Source organism: Ascaphus truei, chromosome 8 (genome assembly GCF_040206685.1).
Source record: "Ascaphus truei isolate aAscTru1 chromosome 8, aAscTru1.hap1, whole genome shotgun sequence".
Lineage (NCBI taxonomy): Eukaryota > Metazoa > Chordata > Amphibia > Anura > Ascaphidae > Ascaphus > Ascaphus truei.
In genome coordinates this window covers 28,057,398-28,081,289 of record NC_134490.1, presented here as the reverse complement: position 1 = coordinate 28,081,289, position 23,892 = coordinate 28,057,398, and the positions used below count along the sequence as shown (strand labels likewise).

The 23,892-nt window shown below is 39.7% G+C and overlaps 1 protein-coding gene across 1 annotated transcript in view; it reads right to left on the bottom strand.

Annotated features, from left to right (window-relative positions):
* Positions 1 to 23,892, bottom strand: part of TLL2 (tolloid like 2) — a 194,584-nt gene that overhangs the window by 31,179 nt on the left and 139,513 nt on the right. The window contains exons 8-10 of the mRNA XM_075611010.1: positions 14,583 to 14,707; positions 6,045 to 6,160; positions 4,112 to 4,214 (exon numbers count right to left, since the gene is read on the bottom strand). Of these exons, the coding sequence (XP_075467125.1) occupies positions 4,112 to 4,214; positions 6,045 to 6,160; positions 14,583 to 14,707 (344 nt within the window). The remainder of the gene's footprint in view (positions 1 to 4,111; positions 4,215 to 6,044; positions 6,161 to 14,582; positions 14,708 to 23,892) is intronic.

The following is a 23,892-nucleotide window of genomic DNA, read 5'->3' as shown; positions in this document are numbered from 1 at the left end:
TTGAGAGTTACCTCTCGTTTTCAAGTATGTCCTGGGCACAGAGTAAAACAAATAATACATGGTTACAAGTACAGTTACGTAAATGAACAAGGTATACATTATATACAAGACATTGCATGCACAGTTAAAGAAAATATATATTATGAGCGTATGAAACAGTTACAGACCAGATTAAAGTGTGAGACAGCCTTAGATTTGAAAGAACTTAAGCTGGTGGTGGATATGAGAGTCTCTGGTAGGTTGTTCCAGTTTTGGGGTGCACGGAAGGAGAAGGAGGAACGTCCGGATACTTTGTTGAGCCTTGGGACCATGAATACAGGCATACCCCGCATTAACGTACGCAATGGGACCGGAGCATGTATGTAAAGTGAAAATGTACTTAAAGTGAAGCACTACCTTTTTCTCACTTTTGATGCACGTACTGTACTACAATTGTCATATACGTGCATAACTGATGTAAATAACACATGTGTAACAGGCTCTATAGTCTCCCCGCTTGCGCACAGTTTTGGTACAGGTAGGGAGTCAATATTGCTGTTCAGAACGTGCTGACAGGCGCATGCGCGAGCTGCTGTTTGCCTATTGAGCGAAATGTACTTACTCGCGAGTGTACTTAAAGTGAGTGTCCTTAAAGCGGGGTATGCCTGTAGTCTTTTGGAGTCTGATCTCAGATGATAAGTGCTGCATGTGGTAGGGGTGAGGAGCTTGTTCAGGTAGCTGGGTAGCTTGCCCAGAAAGTATTTGAGGGTGAGACAGGAAGGGGAACTTTGCGCCTAGACTCTAGTGATGACCAATCTAGTTCTTTGAGCATTTCGCAGTGATGTGTGTTGTAGTTGCATTGCAGAACAAAACGACAAATTGAATTGTAGAGGGTGTCAAGTTTGCTAAGGTGGGTTTGAGGAGCCGAGCAATATACTATGTCTCCATAGTCAATAATTGGCATTAGCATCTGCTGTGCAATACGCTTTCTGACCAGGAGACTTAGGGAGGATTTGTTCCTGTAAAGTACCCCTAGTTTGGTATAGGTCTTGGTTGTCAGGGTATCAATGTGCATCCCGAATGTTAAGTGGGAGTCAAACCATAAGCCCAGGTATTTAAAACTAGTGACAGGTGTTAGGGTGGTGTTAGCGTTGGTTCTAATCAGGAGCTCAGTCACTGGAAGCTTTACAAATTTAGTCTTGGTCCCAAATACCATTGTTACAGTCTTGTCAGTGTTTAAAAACAGTTTGTTTTGGGAAATCCAGTTTTCGAGTCTCAAAAAGTCAGACTGAAGTATGTGTTGAAGGTCAGAGAGGTTATGGCTGTGTGCATATAGGATTGTGTCATCTGCATACATGTGTATTGAGGCTTCCTTACAAGCTGTGGGAAGATCATTAATGAACACTGAGAAGAGTAGGGGCCCCAGAACAGAGCCTTGCGGGACACCACAGGTGATATCCAGGGGGTTGCAGTTAGAGCCTGAGATGGACACATGTTGGGATCTTCCTGATAGGTAGGACTGAAACCAGTTTAAAGCATGCTTCCCTATTCCAGAGCTCTGGAGTTTGTTAAGCAGGATAACATGATCAACTGTGTCAAAAGCCTTTGCAAAATCTAGTAATACTGTACCAGTGAGTTGTCCCCGTTCCATTCCACACTGGATTTCATTGCAAACTTTTAGCAGGGTAGTTACGGTGGAGTGCTTGGGACGAAACCCAGACTGGAATTGGCTAGGGAAATTTGTCTTGGTGTAGAAATCGCTTAATTGGGAGTGGATACATTTTTCCATAACTTTGGATAGAATTGGGAGAAGTGAGATTGGCCTGTAGTTTGAGACAGTGTTTTTTTCCCCACTTTTGAAGATTGGGACAACTCTGGCAGTTTTCCAGGTCTTAGGGATATGGCCTGCAGACAGGATAGAGTTGACTATGGACGCAATTGGTTTGGCAATGGCTGGGGCACCAAGTCGTAGGAACCTAGATTGTAGTAAGTCGGGTCCACATTGGCTGCTTAGTTTTAGTTTGAGGAGCGCTTGTGTAATCTCCTCTTCAGATACTGGGCTAAATTGAAAATTGTGGGCAGTGTTGGGAGGGGGTGGGACTGTAGGGATACTCCCAGGATGAGATTCATGTTTGGGGTTTGTGCTGCGTTTCGCTAAATAAGTTAGTGGCACACCCCACAAAGTAATCATTGAATGCATTTGCAATGTCAGTGGGGTTTGTCAGAGTAATATCCCCCTTAGTGATACCCTATAGGTATGACGTTCAAGTAAACACAGAAAATCTTCGATTTAGAACATGTTCTATTTAGACAAGAAAAAAAAGTGACGTTTTTGGAAAATATACTGCAGCCAGAGAATGGAAGGCACTTGTATCCACTGGTGCATTATACTGATGTTGCTATAATTCATAGGTTTGTCTGCCAACATCCACCTTTAAAAAGAGCCCTAAAATACTACAAAGGAAAGCTTAGCCACAGTCATGCTCCTGGAGTTCCAGTAAAGTTTAAGAAAACAATAACCAGAACCAGTGTACTGCTTTACATATCAAATAAAACCATCACGTGTGAACATATTCTCACGTCACAGACAGGTCTGCAACCCTGATTTTCACCATTATCTCTTAGCGTACAGTGCTTTTACTGCAGCAAAGGATTCTGGGTAATGACATGCAAAGGAGTACACAGGGTCACCGTTTACTGTGTCCATTTTAACATGGACCTCTATCAGTTTATGCCTGCTTTATGTATCGTCATTGTAGAGGTAAACATCATAAACTACATTCTTTGAGTATTGAGGAAAAGGTAAATGACATGTTCTTTGTGACAGGAAAAATTCTCTGTTTAAAAAGGAAGGTATTTTCATATGACAAATTCTGAAGACTAGATGTCTTTAAAGAGGCAATCCAAGCATTATAAAAAAAAAACCCACACAAAAAGTGTTTTTTGTTTTAATATATGTAGTCTTTGATTACCTTTTATGAAATATACGAATCACTGCGCTGCTAATCGATCCGTTCTCCCATGGTCAATCAGCAAAATCCTGCTTCACGGGGTTCATTGAAGCTGCAGTTCAAGCAGTATCCTACATGTGTTTTTTTATTTAAATAAATCAGTTTTGTACTGAGAAAATACTTCTAGCATTTAATTTTTTTGTTTGATGTATTCTAATGTAACAAGCATTTTTGTTTTAATAGCAACCGTTTACAAAGTCACGTCCCCTTCCTCTTCTGAGACAGGCTCTGGCACATCCCTTTTACCCACTCTCTAGTAGTGCACCAATTGTATCTAGTGCCTGCCTGGTCACATGACCTTCCACACAAAACTTAGCATTTTGGGTACTCTTCTGCAGCAGTGCCAGTGATTTAATGAACCCCCGAGCCAAATCTTTGCCGATCGATTACAGGAGAACGGATAGATTGGCAAGTTAGCTAATCACTTGTCAGTGTGCAGATTGTATTGATGCATATATTGAATGAGGGGAAAAAACGCTTGGACGGCTGTTTTAAATGAATACCTTCCCATTTCAAAACAATCTTTCTGTTAGTGTAACTCAGCGGCTACAATGTATTCTTATATTACTAAGGTAACATTATCTATTGTTAATTTGCAGCTCAAACTTCTGGGAATATTGGCAACAAATTATCCCAAACAGCAAAGTGTTACAAAGATCTTGCGCTGCTGGGGAGGTGTTAAAAACCTTTCAATAGAACTCAAAGGATGCTCATTATATTAAAACTCATTAAAAATGCCATTAAGAGTGGAATAAAAATAAAAGAAATAGTAAGTATTATCTAATACTATAGAACGGATTTATTAAGTAAAATAAATACATGTAGGATTTTGCTTGGATTGCTCCTTTAATGAGTCCTTGGAATTGTTTTCTATTTTCATTAAAAAAAGATCAAAAATGTTTTACCTCTACGACGACGATATGTCTTTGTTAACCTGGTATCAGATACAGACCACCATGTTTTCCGCCCCCCTCTGTCAGTCTGACACTGCCAGGATCGAGCATGATCTACTTTTGCTGCTCCCATTTACCTTACCGATAGGAGTAGACCGATTTGTTTTCTCTCTAAACTTCAGTGTTGCTGGATGTAGATTTTGATACGGTTTGTCCGCAGATATTTACCTAGTAAGGATGCCTTTCTCCAGTAGCCATCTCGGATCTCAATATAATCGTACCAGCACAATCTACTTTTAAACAGGTCCATTGCAGTGAAATTTAGAATGATCTAAACAACGAGTACACATGTAGGTTATTAGAAAGGAGATGGATTGCTCCAGCCCTCATTAGTAGCAAAGCACCCTTTCCTATTACAGAACACAGGAGCCATTTAATACTGCACACCTGAGAAATACAAACAGATCTACTTTGCCAGAGAAAATCAACAGAAAGGTCAGAATCCATGTAGATAGCAAGCTTGTTAAAAATGTTAGAGAATGTTTAATGAGAAGTGCGGTTTGCTACTTCTAATTAGACCAGCAGTGATATAAACGCTGAACTGATGCACTAATCCCAAAGAATACATTATATATTAGAAAATAAACACAGAAGCGCACCAAGGGTTAAGATAAATATATTACACATAGGGTATAATAACACATAAAAACTTACATATAGGGTTATATATTGTACAAGGCTTCGCTGATAAAATATCACAAATTATAACTATAGTGTACAGCAGGAGTAGCCAACTCCAGTCCTCAAGGGCCACTATCGGGTCAGGTTTTAAGGATACCCCTGCTTCAGCACATGTGGCTCAATGAGTGGCTCAGTCTTTGACTTTGATGTTTATGTGAAAGTCACTACACTAGATGTTTTCATCATTCTTAGCAACACTTCAGAAAGATAGACCAACGTATAAATACTTTTAATAGCTGATCGTGTTCCGTCTCCCTCTATAAAAAAAAAACATTACTATGTAAGTATCAGTTAGGCTGACGGAAAGGTGCGCGCACCCTGAATTTCCGAACTGCAAAACTGAGACCGGATTCAGAAATCCCTTTTTCTGGCATAGAGCATGAAATGCATCAACCAAGAATTAAAGTTATCAGTGTCATCAGATAGAATGTCCATAATAAATACACGCGGTTAGAACTCAGCAGAGGATTCTGATATTAGAGATGGACACATTTATCGCTGCAAAAACAGCATTTTCAAACTTATGCAAAATGACTGAAGTAAAAAAAAAAATTCAAATAAATAAACCCGCCATTCTTCTTTTTACATTGGGAAAATTGGCTAATGGGAACTATAAATAGGGTTACATTTGAGCAACTTTTACATGAAATTTCAATAGAAATGTTCACGATTTTAACACGAAATTTCAATACCAGTTTTCCAAAATAGATAGTCAAGCAAAATTGGATAATATTCTTACATATTTTCAGTTTAAGTGATCTTTTAAAAGTAAAAAAAAAAAAAAAAAAAAATAACACATTTCAGTAAATATGCCAGATCACTCAGCAAGTTAATTTTTAAATTGTAAATATAGAGCAAAATGATTAAATGAAAAAACCTGTATATGAAAGCTTGCAGACTGGGCCTGCAGTCAGAAAAACAGCCGAATAAATGAATTTGATTTACCCAACAGCTTGTTATCAGTCTGTAGAAGCATTTCCAACAGCCAGGAGAAATATATATATATTTTTTAAAACCTTTTATAAACAACGGGCCACTCCAGAGCAGAATCACAGAACTCATCGGGGACTTCCCAAATTTTTTTATATATACTTTTGCCAGTACTTGGAAAAACAAAGATGGCTGCAGAGTCACCCAATCAGAAGCTACAATGTCATTTTACAATGTTTTGGCTTTATGTTAGCCGAGTGGCCATATTGTTTCTCCTGGACACAAATTCTGGTAAGGGAATGCTGTGGTTCCGCTGTATTTATATGTATATGAAATATAATATACAGTACACACACTTATTTTATTTTTAAACCAAGCTGCATGATTTTTTTTTTTTTTGTGCAGTTTGGGAAAACAAAATGGGGGCATATTAAACTCATGTTACCAGAAATTACATTTTAATCTCAGTTTAAGTGAGTTTAATCGTTACCTTCTCTCCTGGTGTAACAGATATTCTCCAAATACAGTGTATGTAAGATGGATAACCATTCGGATAACCAGGAGCAGAAAAATTCCCACTTGAATCCTGTAAGGTGTCTCCGCATTCTTGAAGAAAAATATAAAGAAAGAATGGAATTACAAGTTATTGTCATCAAATTGTTAATAATGCATTTAAGATTAAAAAAATATATGATTTATTAAAGCAATACATGGGAATACAGCCTTGAGATCGGATTTCATAAACTGTGGATACAACCACAGAATTGTAGACCAACAAATCCACAAAGCCACGAGAATACCAAGAAGGGATCTCCTTGAATACAGACAGAAAGAGAGAAGCGACATGGTACCCTTTGATGGTCACATATAACCCACACCTAGAAGCCCTATGCAAGATCGCCAGGGAACTACAACCCATTCTCCAGGAAGACACAAGACTGCAACATGTCTTCCCTGAAACACCCTTATTACATCCAGACAACCTCAAGGAAATTATGGTGAGAAGTAAAGTATTCAACAATACAATAATGCGAGATAAGACCATGCCAGGACGCAAGACCTGTTCAATGCTCCACAAAGCAGGCACAATACAAATACCACATAGGAATCTGGAGTACAAAATCAATGGAAGGTTCACCTGTCCCTCCAGCAATGTCATGTACCTTATGTGCATGAAATGCCCAGGGGGCTGCTTCTACATATGTGAGACGGGACACGGGCTAAACAAGAGAATAAATCTGCATCGCCACAGCATCACACGCGGAACAAGAGACAGTCCTGTTGGCGAACATTTCTCTGACTCTGGCCATAAGATGAACAAACTCAAAGTGGCCATACTTAAAGGTAATTTCAGAACATCGATAGTGAGATAGTTTCATAAATTTATACTCATGCAGCCATTTGGGACACGCACCGGTGGCCTAAACCGTGACCGCAGCTTCATGAGCCACTACACAAGAGAGCTTTCTTCCCATGAGTGCTAAGGCCCATGTCTATGAATACGGCGCTGTATGAATGCACACATACCTGCCTCTTACACATAGAAATGTACAATGTAATTCTATCCCTTTATACCAATAGGGACCACATAATACACACACACATGCACAGAAATGCAACACCCTCTTACATTTCAGCACCTACCCACACCATTATTATACACTCCCACTCTACATACACCTTTTGTAAAGCGCTGTTTACACTGTGGGCGCTTTATAAATTAAGATTTACAAACATACACATACGCACACACACATACACGCTTACTCTTACATCACAAACATTCAGGGATCAGACATTAACACCTTAAGTCATAAATCACATACTGCACAGGGGGAGGGTTAGGCTTCACGCACAGAGATAACATTCCTAGCTGTCCTGTTTGAAAGTAAATTTCTTGGCTTAATCAATTGTAATATCGCCCGAAGAAGCGATCACTGTATCTCGAAAGCTCGCACAAATAAAAGCATTTGTTAGCCACAGAACGGTATAGACTAATTTTTTATATGAAATCCGCTGAGACGGAAGAAACGCGTAGGGTCACGTGGTAGAGGCATCTACGGTGGTCGAGCAGCTCAGACACCAGAACTAGGACGTCAATTCCGGATCTCTCGGCTCTCTGACTGTGGAGAACTCGTGTACAGGCTACGATCGAGGAATTCCTTCCGGGTCCACAGAGAGAGTTTGGAGCGGCAGCAGCATCAACATCTACATCCATTTACTGAGTTTACAGCCGCTTGCAGACGGAGGAGAACTATGACAGTGTGACGTCGGCTTGGTGCATGGGCTGGTCCCATAATATGCTTTTAACTTATTGAGAAAGTGTGAGTTGGCAATTGTCGTTACTTGGCGAATTAAACCTTTTATCACTGATTTTATAGAAGGATCGGGCGCTTTTTCTTTTCTTTTTTCCAATATATCATTGTAACATCGCCGGAAGAAGAGATCAGTGTATCTCGAAAGCTCGCACAAATAAAAGCATTTCGTTAGCCACAGAACGGTATCATCTATTTATTTTTTGATTATATATATATATAGATATAGATATTTATATATCCCTCCAGGTATCAACAGTGAAAAACTGTTTAGTTTCTAAATTGGTGCTTAGACAAGCATTATGAATGTGCGTCTGTTAGTGTATCAATACACTCTGCTCTGCTTCTGGATTTATGAAGACGTAGGAGTCAATGGAAAATGATCAAATCTTTCATAAGGCTCTGTCTATTCTCTCCCCTTTTACCAGTGTTGAAATGCCCGGATTGACGTGTACAGTAGTAAACTTCCCTAACTGACACATTTGTGTTAAGTATATGAAACAAGGAAAAACAAAATATTACGACCCTGAATAGTTTTGTGCATTATGTGCTGGAGAATACTTTCTAAACGAGTGATAGAACCGAGGTCGAAATTCAGGCTGTTCAATCTTTGCAATCTCTCATTTCATGTTGAGACCAGCACTGGCTGACACGGTTCTCAAAATCTTTAGTTAGATGACAGCTTATGCAGTCAATCATCATTCACCAACCCAATTACACCTTTATGGTGGCACTAATGACATCTGTTGGACTTCACAAGTGCCGGAACGCTGGTGACTTTTTGATGTCCACTGCTCATCATTCTTTTTTTCGAGGGGAGACTACATCTGTGGCTGACAGAACTGTGAACGCAATGGCCCAATATCAGGCGGCAACTCATGACCATGTGCTTGCTACACAAGCGACCAATTGGGGGTTGTGCAGGAAGATACATGGAATTTAGAGTTCAGAGTGCTTCTAGCTCTTTAAAAAGAGCAAATCGAAGATGGTGATTTTTTTTAATGCAATTTTTAAAAATATTTTTTTACATAAAATTGAAGCAGGGGTCTTCGGAGCTGCACTCCATTAAGAATACCCCCGGGGACCCCTGCTTCCAGATATACTTACCTCTATATGGGGTGTGGCATCTATCATGTCACATGAAACATTAGGAAGCTGCAATGGATGATGTCATGGCTTCCTATTGGCCCATAGCCTGTGGGAGCTTTGAGCAGCGGGCATTGCGTGATCCCTGCAAGCCCAGCGGAGCAGCTACTGGCACCCCCTATGGAGGTATCACTGGATGCAGTTGGTCCCCGGAGCTTAAATTAATGGGGCTCAGCTCCAGAGACTACCCTGCTTCAATTCTATTCTAAAAAGTTAAAATAAATCTCAAAAATTGCACACTTGGCTTGTCGTTTTAAAAGTAGATTTTTTGCAGTAAGATCCTCTTTCACAAAATGTACTGTAAATGGGAAAAATTGTAACTATAAATAAAATATTTACAAAACCACTCCCATTGCAGCCATTTGTACAAAAATACAGTATCCAGTATATGGTATGGTTTCTTCAACTCAATTTATGATAGAATTAATGACCAACTATGATTCAAGGAATGTTTAGTTTTTCTGGTTTTGCCTCCGACATCATCTTTTCACCAAGGTCACACAAAAAATAGTCATCCAACAGTTAGAAATAAGTTTGCAGCAAGCTCTCCTGTTAGACTGACGAGAGTGTATATAAACAGCTGATGCTGTATGAAGAAGTCCCACTTGGGCAATCTAAAGCACAGACCTTGTAGGTACAGAAGGGCCCCAGGCATGTGGCGGGATCCGTTCTATGGGCTCACCGCAAAGCGAAAATAGCTGGAAAGCGGAACCGGCAATTGTCGGCGTGTGCGCATTGCGCAAAACGGCAATTCCCCCCTTCTGAGCATGCGTAACCTCAGTTCGGCGCGCGCAACCTTTGTTCTGCGCACCCTCGGCAACCACCCGTTCTGTGCATGTGCAACCTCTGACATCCCCTTTCTGCGCATGCACAGACATGGCGGCCCCCTTCTCGTACCGCCGTATCAGCCGCGCAGAGAAGCAGGGCCCTACTGTACTGCAAATACAATAAAAATTATATTTTTTCTTATAGGTCATGAACTATGAACACAGCGTCCAAAAGAGCTTACAATCTAATTGTGGTGCCTTAGTCACAGGGAGATAAAGTGACCTGCCTAAAGGCACAAGAGTTGACACAGTGATATGAAGCTCGTTCACCAAAGGCACTGATCTTAGAACAAAGCTACAATAATACAAATCATCATTTTAAACCTTCACTGTCCAACGTACATTTATAAATATCCTCCATATGGATGCTATTTCAAATGTAATTAAAAATCTAGAGGGAGAGAGGGAGAGAGGGAAAGAGGGAAAGAGGGAAAGAGGGAGAGAGGGAGAGAGGGAGAGAGGGAGAGAGGGAGAGAGGGAGAGAGGGAGAGAGGGAGAGAGGGAGAGAGGGAGACAGGGAGACAGGGAGACAGGGAGACAGGGAGACAGGGAGAGAGGGAGAGAGGGAAACTTAATGGAAGAATATGCTTTATAATTCTGTATTTCCATGTTTTTTCCCATAAGTAATGGAACCACAATGTTCATGTAGTGTAGCTCTTGGATAATATTAAATATATGTATGTGATATTCTAGGTCATCACCTATATCTTCAATAAATGGTTCCCACAGCAACCTTTAGGACACCTCGTTGAATCCCTAATTAAGCAGTAGTCTTTTGAGCGACTGAACATCTGGTTCCTTTTATCATGCTAATTCTCTCAACAATCTAATGTTGCGCTGGCTCCTGTTGTGCAAGTTTTGTCAAGTAACTTCCCTGCCTGATACAATTGTCTGGGTTTCCTTTGAACAAAGATCTCAATACCACTCTGGAAGCCAAAGATCATCAGCGCAGGAAATCATGATTTTCTGCATCATTCATTATCTATTGTTCTCTCGTTTTATCTTCTGTTTAAAGCATCAAAAAGAATTTGCCAACAGCAGCAAAATGTGCGGGTTTTTAAATAAAGGTGAATTATCCTGACCATTTCATCGTTTTAGGTGTTATAAAATAGCTTCTATGTGCAATATTAAAGCAGCTTTTTATGTTCAGCACCATTGTCGAATATAGAAAGTCAATGCTGTTGAGATATTATGTATCCGGGAACTTGGCATCGAGTCAGAGGGGCAGCAACGCATTGAAAGCAACCAATTGAAAGGAGATGCTGAGGTGTGCAAGATTTTCAGCATTGTGCTGTAATCGGTGCTGCTTGTTACTGTTCTTTTTGAGATTTTGCCACATGAGCCCAGAGTCTCCGGAGCTTATCAGTGACACAGTCACGTCCATGGGCCTGCCAGTTCCAAGATGTTCCCTCACTGTAATCACTTGACAAGAAACCCTGTCTGTTGGATACAATATGGCCGCTGAGGTTAGCCTCACTTTGGTAAACACGAAAGCTTGATGTCATCGGGAGTAAATATGCGCACATTTCCCACAGGATTTTGGAAATTAGGCGAAATTCACTAGGAGAGGGGATTTGGGAAAAAACACCGGCACAACTCGACGCGCATCGCAAATTCCAACACAGAAGCAACTGTAGAGAAATGCACACTGTTGGAAACAACATGGCCGCTGAGGTCAGACTCACTTTGGCAAACAGAAAGCCGTGATTGGGCGTAAATATACTCAAAGACTTTTTTGGGAAGCAGTCAATATGTTCAGATCACACCCCCCTCCCAAGAGGGAAAAAATGATGAAGCACATTTGAAGACATTCGTACAACTCACATCGCGAGATCCGTCCGCAGCGTTCTATCAAATTTCCCACTGCCATTTTTTTTTTGCGTTGGAAACTAATCTAAAATATATATATTGGGGAACAGGGGGAGGGGGAGGAAGGGATCAAGGATGGATACACAGATCCCCCTGGTTCATGTAATGTTAAAAAAAGAAACAAATAATTTTGGTGTGTTTCCTTAAAGCAGCAATCCTGCAAGAGTTATAGGTTGGAAGCAGAGGGTCTCCGGAGCTGAACTGAGTTCATTTCAGCTTCGGGGACCCTCTGGTTCACGAGATACTGGTCTCCCAAGGGGTGCCAAAAGTAGCTCTGGCTGGGCTATGTAGTGCTATCGAAATGTCGGTTTTAAAGCTCCCGTGTCACACGGACCAATAAGAAGCCGTGATATCATCCGTTGCAGCCTCCTATTGGCCCACATGCCCAGGAGCTTTAAACCTGCTAACGGCAACACCTACGGAGGTATCTCGGGAAGCAGGGTGTACCCAGAGCTGTAATTAATGGGGTTCAAATTTTTTGGGTGGAGCATATGCTCCGTTTAAACCACCACCCTGTAATGTATGTATGGTTCTGTTAGAAACAGTGCAGTTTAACTAGAATGCAATAAGTTACATGCATTCTCAAGCTATTTTGTAGCAGATTACAACTATATATGAATAAAAATGATCGAAAGATGTGTATTAAATTAAATTTTAACTTTGATTTCCTGATAAAGGTATAAATAGTGGTACCAAAAATCTGAATAAAATTTAAATCATTACTAAAAAAATGTTAATTGTTTATAGTTTGGGTAGGTTTTCATCCTTCATTTTTCCTTATGTAACAGGGTACCCTCCCTTGCCTCCTCCCTGGCAGTGGTCCCGTCGCTCGGGAGGATTTGTTTGAGTTGTCGGCCATACATGTGGATGGTGTGTAAGGCAGCAGCCATCTTGGGTTTGGCGCTGCAGGAAGAGGAGGTCCTGGCTGTTCAGGATTTACTCTGCGGACAGGAAGTGGCATGCTCAGTCCTGACGGAGCCAGCGAAGGAAGAGGTAGTGTCTAGGGTGCTAGTCAAGCCCCCTGGACTAGGCCAGACCCATTCCCCGTAGGCCCCAGCTAGTTTCCCCTACACCATAGTGGAGTACTGTAGGGCTGCCCAGTAGTAAGGGACCTGCCCCCATAGCGTGTGTAAGAACCAGCGGAGCAGAAGGAACCGCACAGAGGATTCCCCACCCGGGCCTGTTGGAACGGCCACGCGGTGGTACCGGAAGGCGAGAGGGTATTGTGTCGCAGGCCCTGCATCGTGGGATCACGAATGCGACCGGTCTAAAGAATACCCTGGTGGTCCCGAGTACACAGGAAGGTATCCACGTGCACCAACACTACAAGCGGGAGTGCCCAAAATTACAACAAATAATAATGAAATTATCTATATAACATATCTAATATGCAAATAATATTAACAATGACTACATGGACCTCAATATGAACAGCTTGGAGGAGGGAAGGGAGTAAAGGATTGGCACTTTCAAATACATAAAGGGTTTCAACAAAGTACAGGAGCAAAGCAAATATCAGAGAACGAAGTGCTAGAACTAGGGGTCAATGCTTTGAAATTGGAGGGTGGGAGGCTTATGGTGAAATCTGAGGAGGTACCTATTCATTCAAAAGGTGGTGGATCCATGGAATAGACCAGGGGTGCACAAACCTTGTTTGCACCCCACTGCCTGTTCTCCCCCCTTACCTTTCCTCTGGCATTGGTGGCGTCGTTTGGCATCACAACGTCATGTGACGTCATGTTGCCATTTGACCCGCCGGAGAGAAGGTAAAAGACATACAGGGGCCACGCACACTCCCCTGCAATTTTATTTAAATGTTGAGGGGAAGAGTGTGGGGCCTCTATAGGTGCCACATCTCCTCCCCCCCACCCAGAAAATTCTGCGTCCCCCAGTTTGTGCACCCCTGGAATAGACTCCCAACAGAGGTAGTTGAGGTTTATAAAGTAAGGGAATTCAAAAACGCTTCGGATAGATACAAGGCTAGCCTAAATATGAGATAAAGTCAAGGATCAAATAGGGTCGGAAATAGAGATGTGCAATATTTTTGCAGACGTTGGTGAACCCCTATTTTTTGCGCACAGACAAAATTATGAAAAGTCATCAAGCTTTGCAAAAACAAATTCACCACGCATTAAAAGTCAAATGTGCAAGGTTACATGGCCCTTTACATACGGACATTTTCGCTACAGTCTTCCAAACGTGTCAAAAATCTGACGAAATTCATGACATTTGGAGCAATGCAAAAATGAAAAATGCAAGTAAAAAAACAAACATTTTTTTAAGACAATTGCATTTTTCTAGTCTCAGATTTTACAGCGGATAGGAAAATTGGGCAGACTAGGTGGTTTAAGCAATTCTGATTCACCGTCAATTTAAAGGCATCTATTAATTAATTAAGAAAGCACCCGTATCTGTTGCGAAACATGTTCAAGGTTTTCATTGTCCTTTTTACATATGGCATTGGCAGAATAAAGAACATTTTTATCTCGTCAAGTCTGGTTGCTTTCGTCTGGTGCTGTGCTCTGCAATTTCCACTTTCTTTTTGCTATTAAATACCATGAACATTTGCAGAGAAAATCCTGGCTAAAATCTACCCAAAGTACAAATTATAATCATGCAAACTGTACTGCAGAGATATCTGAAATAAAATATGCAAAAACTACAATAAAAAAATGATTTATGGCCATTGTAAAAATGAAGCACTGTAAGACAACTGTTACTGCTGTTTCCCTGCCCATTTCCGTGTCATTACCAAGAATCCGTGGCTGCAGTAGAAGCATTTATGCTGAGTGACTACAGGGAGCGGCAGGTTTGTGGAGCTGTCTGATGTGCTCATAAGTGGTATTTTTATTTGCTGTATATGCCAATTACCTGGACATTTGTATAGCTTCTTTGCCTGTGCAATGTCTCCTTGGCTGAGCCTTATGCGTTGACCAATAGTGGGTCGCACAGAGTTATCAACTCGTCGGGGAAGGATAGTGTCTAGAAATACACCCCTATTGGAAAAAAAAGAGCAAACAGAGAATGTCAATAACCAGATGGAAACAAAATTGCTGTATTCTTTATGCTATTCATTAATTACTTTATTTATCACTCATATAACATACGTAATTCATTTCTACATCTTTGATTTTTCATTTCGTTGTATTGAACTTTTCTCTTCCCTGTCCTGGGTGCTCTGTAATAAGCCAATGTTTACTACTTCTAGTTTGGTGATACAAACGTGTTTGTATCGCAAAGCACTGGTCTCCCTGTAGTGTGTGCACTATGCACTTGTGCATTGGCGTCCTAGTGTTTGTTTTGGCGTGAGCTATGTAGATCGCACCTATGCCGTATCCTGCACTATGGACGCAGCCTTAAGAGAAGGTCCACTCTGAGCCCATTAAAGTAAATGGAATGGCCATATGGTTCCATTTTAAGATGACAGGTGGACTTGGAGTACTGCGAATAGTAGCACGTACCAGGAATTGATCAATTTAAATATATCCCTGATCAAGGTCCCCCTGGGTCCCGAATTTTTAGGTCTGGGTGTGATGCATGCCTTTAATAAAGTGGTTTCTTTATTTAACTATTTTATATTTTCTCTGGTGCTGGTAATCATTTCTCATGAAATGTTAAATTACATGATTTTTTTTTTACACCGAGCACAGTGCTGCCCTTTGAGTCTAATCACTCATGGAGTGCAACAATATTGTGTATTGTATTGTGATATAGAGATCCATGTTCTTGAACACCGTAGGATTTTCACATATATCAAATGAAAATGTTGTTAGATCTTAATCTAAGTCCTAATAACAGATAAAGATAACCTGGTCAAACAGATTGCACAAAAAGATAATACTTTTTCAGCATTTATTTATCCAAAAATGATTCAACATGCAAAAACCATGTGGGAAAAAAGTGTGAACCTTTAGGTTCAGTACCTGCTGGCGCCCCCTTGAGCAGCAATTACTTCAACTAAGCATTTCCTGAAACTGCTGGACAGTCTCTCACATCTGTTTTGAGGATTTTTTACCTATTCCTCCTTACAGAACTGCTTCAACATTTGAGGGCCACAACATTTTGATGGGGTTTAGGTTCGAACTTTGACTAGGCCATTCTAAAACTAAGAATTTCTTCTTCTGCAGCCATTCATTTTTAGATATGCCTGTATGTTTAGGATCATTGTCTTGCTGCATGACCCACTTTCGCTTCAGCTCACGAACAGATAGCCTGACATTCTCTTCTAGAATCTTCTGATACAATGCAGAATTCATGGTTGTGTCAATGATGGCAAGCCTTCCAGGTCTTGAGGCAGCAAGGAGCCCCAAACCATCACAACCCCCCCCCCCAATGATTGACAGTTGGAATGAGATTCTTCTGTTCAAACACAGTATTTGGTTTACATCAAACATAATGTATCTCATTGAGGCCAACAAATTCTACCTTTGACTCGTCTGTTTAGAGAACATTGTTCCAGAACTCTTGTGGATCATCTATGTGGTCTTATTCAGACAGGCAGCAATGTTCTTTTTAGAGAGCAGTGGTTTCCTCCTGGGTATCCTTCCATAAACACCATTCTAGTTCAGTCTTTTGCTGATATTTGAGTCATAAACACTCACATTAGCCAAGGTAAGAGTGGCCTGCAGATCCTTGGATGTTACTCTGGGTTCTTTGTGACTTCTTGGATGATTTGCCAGTTTGTTCTTGGATAGATTTTGTTCGGACGACCGCTCCTGGGTAGAGAGACTATGGTCTTGAACGTTCTCCATTTGTCCGACAGTGGATTGGTGGAGTCCCAAATCCTTAGAAATGGTTTGTTACCCTTTTTAGACGGGTGAGCATCAATATCTGCTTTTCTGAGGTCCTCAGATATTTATTTTGACCACGGCATGACGCGTTTCCAGACAACTGTATGGTGAAGACCAAAAACTCACAACGTTTCAAATGTTTATATAGGGTGGGGCCTCCCAAACCTCCTCTACCTAAATATTTAAACAACAGATTCTAATTATCCCCTTTAATTTAGCTGATAAAACCAGGGTTTCACATACTTTTGCACATGCCTTGACTCTTAATTACTCATGGTCTAATTCATACATCATTTTGTTTCAAAAGACATGGAATTTGTTAATATACACACTATTGGATTTTTAAGAAAAGACTGGCTTTGATTCAATAAGGTTATCATGGAAAAATTATGGAATTTCCGTAATAATCATTGGGGTTCACAAACTTTTTCTCGCCGCTATAGCTACAGTATATATAGATATATAAACAAGAAGGGGACAGGCTAGCCAAAATACAAGAAAGTGTACTTTAATAACAATGTTTTGGCTCTCATAGGAGAGATGCATATAAATATTTGCTGAACTGGACTGAATCAGAATTGATGACAGCCTATGCTTTTGATATTATCCTGCTCCCACCCAGATTAGTAGTCACATTAGTACCTTTTCTCATTCATTAATCTCGAGACATCTCCATGATTTATGAGAATTTCCACATTACATTAATTAATGCTCTACCGGGACCCAATACAAGATCTTGCATATTTTACCCCCTTCTTGGATATATTAAAGAGCTTCTGAGGCATGAAAGCTCATCAACTACTACAACTTTGAAGAATGCTAATCCACTGATATGCATCACTAATTGCCAAATGAATCAATTATTGTATCCCAATAACCATTATGGTTTCTACAAGTCTAAACCGAAGAAGAATTAGGACTAGGATTATTACCATCATATATCTTCTAGAACAATGGTTACCAACCACATTCTGTACCAACTTTTATAGGTGTATCAAAGTATCCAAACTGTACTTGTATCATATGAATATCTACTTTTCCACTGAAGTTTTAGTTCATTATAACTCCGCTCCAAACAGATCTTCAGTATAAAGAGTGTGTTTATTTTTGCTTTGGTCTTTCTCCCTCCAACTGAAGGGTTAAAACCACAGGAATATAAAGTATCATTTTAAAAGACCGTTTCTTTTTACAATCCATTACCATTGTACAGCACAACATAGATTTGTGATCTGTTCTCTTTGTATCTTCGAAACTACTGTAGCTCTCTAATGAAAAAGGAGAGACCTCCTCTTCTATTCAGAATGAGTTCACCAGAAAACCATGGACATGAACTCTCCTAAAGAAGATCAAAAATGCAATGACGTTCTAGAAAACTTTATAAGGGCCCCTGCTGTGCCAGACCATGTGATATTCAGAGAACGTGATAAGAGCACTAAGAGAGTTACTAGGAAAGGGTGCCTATGAAGACAGAAGGAATGCTCAAGTAATGGATAACTTTAATAAAACATGTGGGACAATATTTACTAAGTGATGCTATGCCCGAAGACACATTCCAATGCCAGAAGTTATTGCCTCGGGAGGGGCTTGAGAGAGGGTCTTTTGGCACAGGAAAGGTCTTTTTGCATTGCACCACTTTGTAAATATGGGCCATAATCTCTAGTAAATGCAAAATTGTGATTATAATCTGTCTAGAAAATTCGGTATTATAGGCACTGAAAATATAATAATTTATTTGTAAAGCGCCTATACAGTCTACTGTAAAATAGAAGATGGAAAATGGTCAAATGGATACACAGTTTTTGTAAGAAATGTTAGTTATAAAAGAGTAATTAAAAAAAACTGCATTTAATATACACATTAACTAAAAGATACAATACTAAGCTTCCGCAAACCTAGATGTCCACCCTTCGTGTTCTACGGCTTTACACCTTTTAGTAAATCTTGACCTTCGTACAGACCTGAGTTGAAATTCAGTGAATAGATCTAAAAGAAGAATGTTTAATCATGCACATCCTTGGAAATGCAAGACATGTAATTAGTTTAATGGATAAACAGAGAACAGGAATCAAAATCATATTGTATCATTGATATCCATTCTATCTCCAAATTGAGATGTACACCATGTTCAAATCCCAACTCCACTTACTCAAAATTACATTTATATTTAAGTAAAATTGGTCAGTAGGTTTCCAGTTTCCTCCTGATCACATACTTCAGTTGGATATTTACCAGTAGATTTCGATTTGAAAGAAATGACGGAAAATTATTTTTCCGCTTGAAAATCTCAGTTCTTTCTAACTCAATATCCCGTAATCATATGATGCAATACGAAAACATGAAGGACTTCTAATAGTGATAAGTGGGGTGCACAATGGGTACCCAGCTTATTGCTACTAGTTTTCTTGGAGTATTTTTAGAAGCACAGCACAAGCAAGACCAATTCGGCACTCTAGAGAGAGTAGATATGCAACTCTACTGCACCTATTTGATTTTAACTTTTCATCTATTTAACTAGATTGAATAGAACTAGGACAACTTCCATATGATTCAATGGCAGTGTTGGTGCAAACTATCCTAACATATCCAACCAAAAGGAAAGCCTGCTACATCTGTGTATGAATTTGCTGAACTTGGGATAATGAACTGAATCTGGACTTGTATTACATTAGTGCTTTGTCTCATTCATTCATCTCAAGACACCTCTACGGCTGAGATTTTGCATACTACAATAACCAATTCACTTCCCTCTACCACATACAACCTCTCACGGTTTTGTCCCCTTCTCTGTCCTACTTATCCCTGAAGAAGAAAGCAGTGTCTTTCAAATCGCGTAGGAGGGCTTTCTGACCCCAAATGGCTTCTGTAGCGGCTGAGTTCCAGCCGCAGTGACGTCATCCAGCTCCATACGACTATGCCGTATACCCTGCACCAGGAACCCCCCTGGATGCCTGGAGATCTGGTGCTAACGGGATCAACAATGGAGCGCAATAGGAGACGGCAGAGCATAAAGCTCCAGAACTTGAACAACTTACAGATAGCCTGTCGGTGCTTGCCAATAGCACGAATTTGTGAGAGCATACTTTTTACCAGTCCAATAAATTGACACTACATATTACACTATCGGAGGTCCTTCTGTTTGCGCTCTTATTTCTAGATCTGATCTGTCCTACTAGAACCTCCAAGATATGACAACTCATGAACAAACTACAACTTTATAATAATAAATAATAATAAATAATAATAAATAATAATAAATAATAGCATGTTCTTGTATGGCGCTGCTAATTGTACGCAGCGCTTTACAGAGACATTTTGCTGGCACAGGTCCCTGCCCCGTAGAGCTTACAATCTATGTTTTTGGTGCCTGAGGCACAGGGAGACAAAGTGACTTGCCCAAAGTCACAAGGAGCCGACACCGGGAATTGAACCAGGCTCCACTGCAACAATCTCAATGTCAGTCAGTGTCTTTACTCACTGAGCCACTCCTTCTCCCTTTGAAAAACTCTAATGCTAATGCATTGACATCCATCACTACATTTTCCAAGAGGGTGACATTCTCATTCTCAAATAAGATTTCTGTGCAATCAACAAAAATCCTGAAGTGCGGCCACAAAAAAGGTGGGCGTGTGTGTGTGCCAACGAAAACAGTGGCTTTAAATACTGTACAAATATCAATCGCAGTGTTTAATGTTGCCACACTATCATATCTACTAGGAATGGTATAGCCTTCTTAGCTGGATAATTAGTGGAGAATACCTCAACAGGAGAGCTTTGAATTGTATATATATAGATCATGCGGTGATAATTAGAGACTCATTAGCCACCATTTAAATATATATTGCCATGCTGAGAGATGTAGAAACCTGCAACTGATTAAAACGATCACACTCATGTGGCTGTAATGTTTTAGAACTTTAAATGCGAAAACAGGATGGGAATGTAAACAAAAGTCTAATACAAAAGTGATAGAACAGGGTATTTAAAAATAAATATAATCAATACATTTAGAATGATATTAATAAGACAACTTGATAGGAACAAAAACAATGGGCAATGTGGCTTCAATATAATGCCAATATAACATGTTATGCTATGTGCAGGAGTTTGTCTTTTTGCTTTGTCTCAATCATTTCTTTATCCTTTTTAATTCCTCCACATTATGTCTGGCCTCTTAACAATACCTCATTCAAGGTCCACTGTGACAGTGTTGTCATTCCTAGAGATGATTCTTTTATCTCCAAAAGGCTCTTTTCAAGCTTTAGGAAGATTAATCATTAATGCCCAGAAGCTCTTCAGGTGATGGGTGATGAATTGCTCACTCCCCAAGTCTTGGACACAGATGGGTTGGTAACACGAAGTATAGAGCTTTTGTAATTTGCAAGAGGCGGGGGTCCTAAACATTACATAGCTTTCTAAATAATTCTTAGTTGAAACAAAGATTAGATTTATATGTGGCGCCCTTGGTCTTTTAAGAGTCTCCCACTACATCACTATCTTTTCTGTAAAATTCTGAGTGGGGTGAATTTATCACATTCCTAGTAGGCAGCCAATTTAGTCATCACAATCTGATTTATAACCATTACATCTTTTAATGTTGCAAGTCATTAAAAAATAAAGTATTTTCCTGGAGACAACGTTTCTTAAATATCTTATCCTTACATAGTCATGCCATTGGAAAAGTTGACGTTACACAGACACACAGACGTAATAGTCCCACAACAAATAACACTCAAAACAAATCTTTATTTACCATGTTACTCACGAAACCAGTTGAACAATGAAAAAACAAAATATCCCCCTAATAAAGATAAAACTCATCTGAACAAGTCGGACCAAAGTTGGGGAAGAGTTATGGTATTGTGCTCGCTTATGGATGGCTTTATCAATGTTAGAAACAGTAATAAACCAGACAAATGCTTATGTAGGGTCTAAATAACAGTTGCTGAACTCTTTTTGAAATTACTAATTTATTTGCACGTGCTGCTTTTTCTTTTTTTTATCCATATTGGGATTGGTTTGGTCCATGTGTACCGGGGTTAAATACATCCGTTTGTGAACATTCATTTTGGTACACCTTGTGCATCCTTATATAGAGTACTTATTACCTGGTATTTAGATGGTGCACAGGTAATTAGAACTGTGCACTTTAGCACGATTTCATTAGGATTTTAATTTTAACTTCAACATTTTGAGGGATTTGCTTTGCCATTTTCATTTATTTCGCTCAGTACGTCCAGTTACAAAACAAATCGCCATTATTTAATCCCTTGAAAGTAGCCGACAAACAAGTTATAAAAAAAAAAAAAAAAAAAAAACTATGAATAACAGCTATACAATCGTGGACACGTCTAAATCATGAATGAAATGGAAAAATGCATTGCGTCTTCGTATATAAATCAATTACACATGCAGTAAAAGGAACACCATGCTTAAAACTCTGCAATGTAATACAATATAAATCCTATATTTTCAGATATCAATTGCTTTTTTGGATGTCAGTATATTTGTAAAGCCATTGGAAAAATATTATACTTTAGATTTTATTGAACCAGCAAAAAGTCTCACTGTTTTGTAGAATGTTACATATGTTTAATAGTAGATCAGTAAAGACATGTAATATATTTCAGATCTCAATTTGGGGACTGCAAAAATATGTAGTCTATTTATAACAAAGTATTGTAAAGCAGCATTTCCTTTTGCCTTGTTATTTTTCTTAAATAATAAATGCAGCAGTTCCTTGCTTTTAGCGCAAAGTAATCATCTAAGCTGCAAATCGATGCAATCTCCTGTGATTGATAGGTTGACTGACCTGCTGATTGAGCCACCTGTGCTGTGGTCATAAGTTTAACCAGACATTAAAAAAAAAAGTTATGGTGGGTAAAAAAAAAGTTGTACAAAAATCCTCCACTGTACAGTGTACAGTAAATAAAAATACCTTTTGTGGGGCATTTGCATGTCTCAGACAGGTCTGCAACCCTGCCTTTCTCCATTAACGCTTGGCAAACAGTGCTCCACTGCAGCCAGGGATTCTGGGTAATGACATGCAAATGAGCACAGTCTGAAGTAAAGAGTGACACACTGTGCTCGTTTTCATGTCGTTACCCAGAATCCCTGGATGCAGTGGAAGCATTGTTTGCCAAGAGATAATGGAGAAAGACAGGGTTGCAGACCTGTCTGAGACATGCAAATGCCCCACAGGTCATAAGTTTAAAAATTGTGCAAAAATGAACGGTTACTTTAGTAGTAGATAATTTCTATTTTATTTGCAGGGACAGCAATGCTCTCCTCCCCTGGGGCTCGATCAGCCCTTACCTAAAAATAATCTGATATTTTTTTGGTACTGAAATGCCATGCAGATAAACATAAGGAGGATGGGAAACTACAAGAAGGCTCGAAGTACATTTGTGCAAATGTGTCAATTCACAAAAAAATGTTTTAATGTTTTTCTGCTTCTTCACTAAACTAAAACACTCCTGGGGAGTTTGCCTTTGTGCTGGCAAAATGTATATATTTCACTAAACTAACGACAGTCACAAAAATTATGCGCTGCAAAAAGCCCATTATTTGCTTTTTTTTGCACATTTCCAGTTATAAATTCACAAACCATTTAAATGATAAAACAGCCACAATAACAGTAAATAAAGGATGCCTGCTGCTTTCCATTTTGAAATAACAAATACAAATGTTGCTAAATGGGATTATGCTGTCCATCGTTCAAGTAACTTTTCAACAAACTGGCAGGTGGCAGCATATCACATTTAAGGACTAAACCAGTTGGGAATGTTTCCATTCACAACGAGAGTACGGTTACTAAAGGGAAGAACTTATCCCCAAATACAATGCATTAACTACATTTAAATTGTTGCCAATTAGGAATCAAATATGCAGCTTTGTGCAACATTCCTTATAAAAACACTATGTGCAGACTTGTTCCCCCGTGCCTAATTTAGTTGGTTTCAAATCCACTTGATTGATAAATATGGCCTTTTACCAGAAACAAACCTGTGCTTGTGCATTAAATTCCAGAATTATGTCCAGTCTGCCTACAGCTGGCTTGAAAGATTGGTTTACAGCTGGGATGGCCAACTTCAGTCCTCAAGGGCCACCAACCGGTTCATTTTTAAGGGTATCCCTGTTTCAGCACAGATGGCTCAGTCTTCAACTGAGCCACTGATTGAGCCACGTGTGCTTAAGTAGAATATCTTTAAAACCTGACCTACTGGTGGCCCTTGAGGACTGCAGTTGTCCACCTGTGGATTACAGTATTAGCTTCCATATTGGCCATCAGCTAACAATGAGCCCCTCTATGAGGTACGCATAAGGATTATAGTTAAATGCTCAATGCAGCTGCCTGTGTACTTATGTTATCAATATATTTATTAGTAACTAAT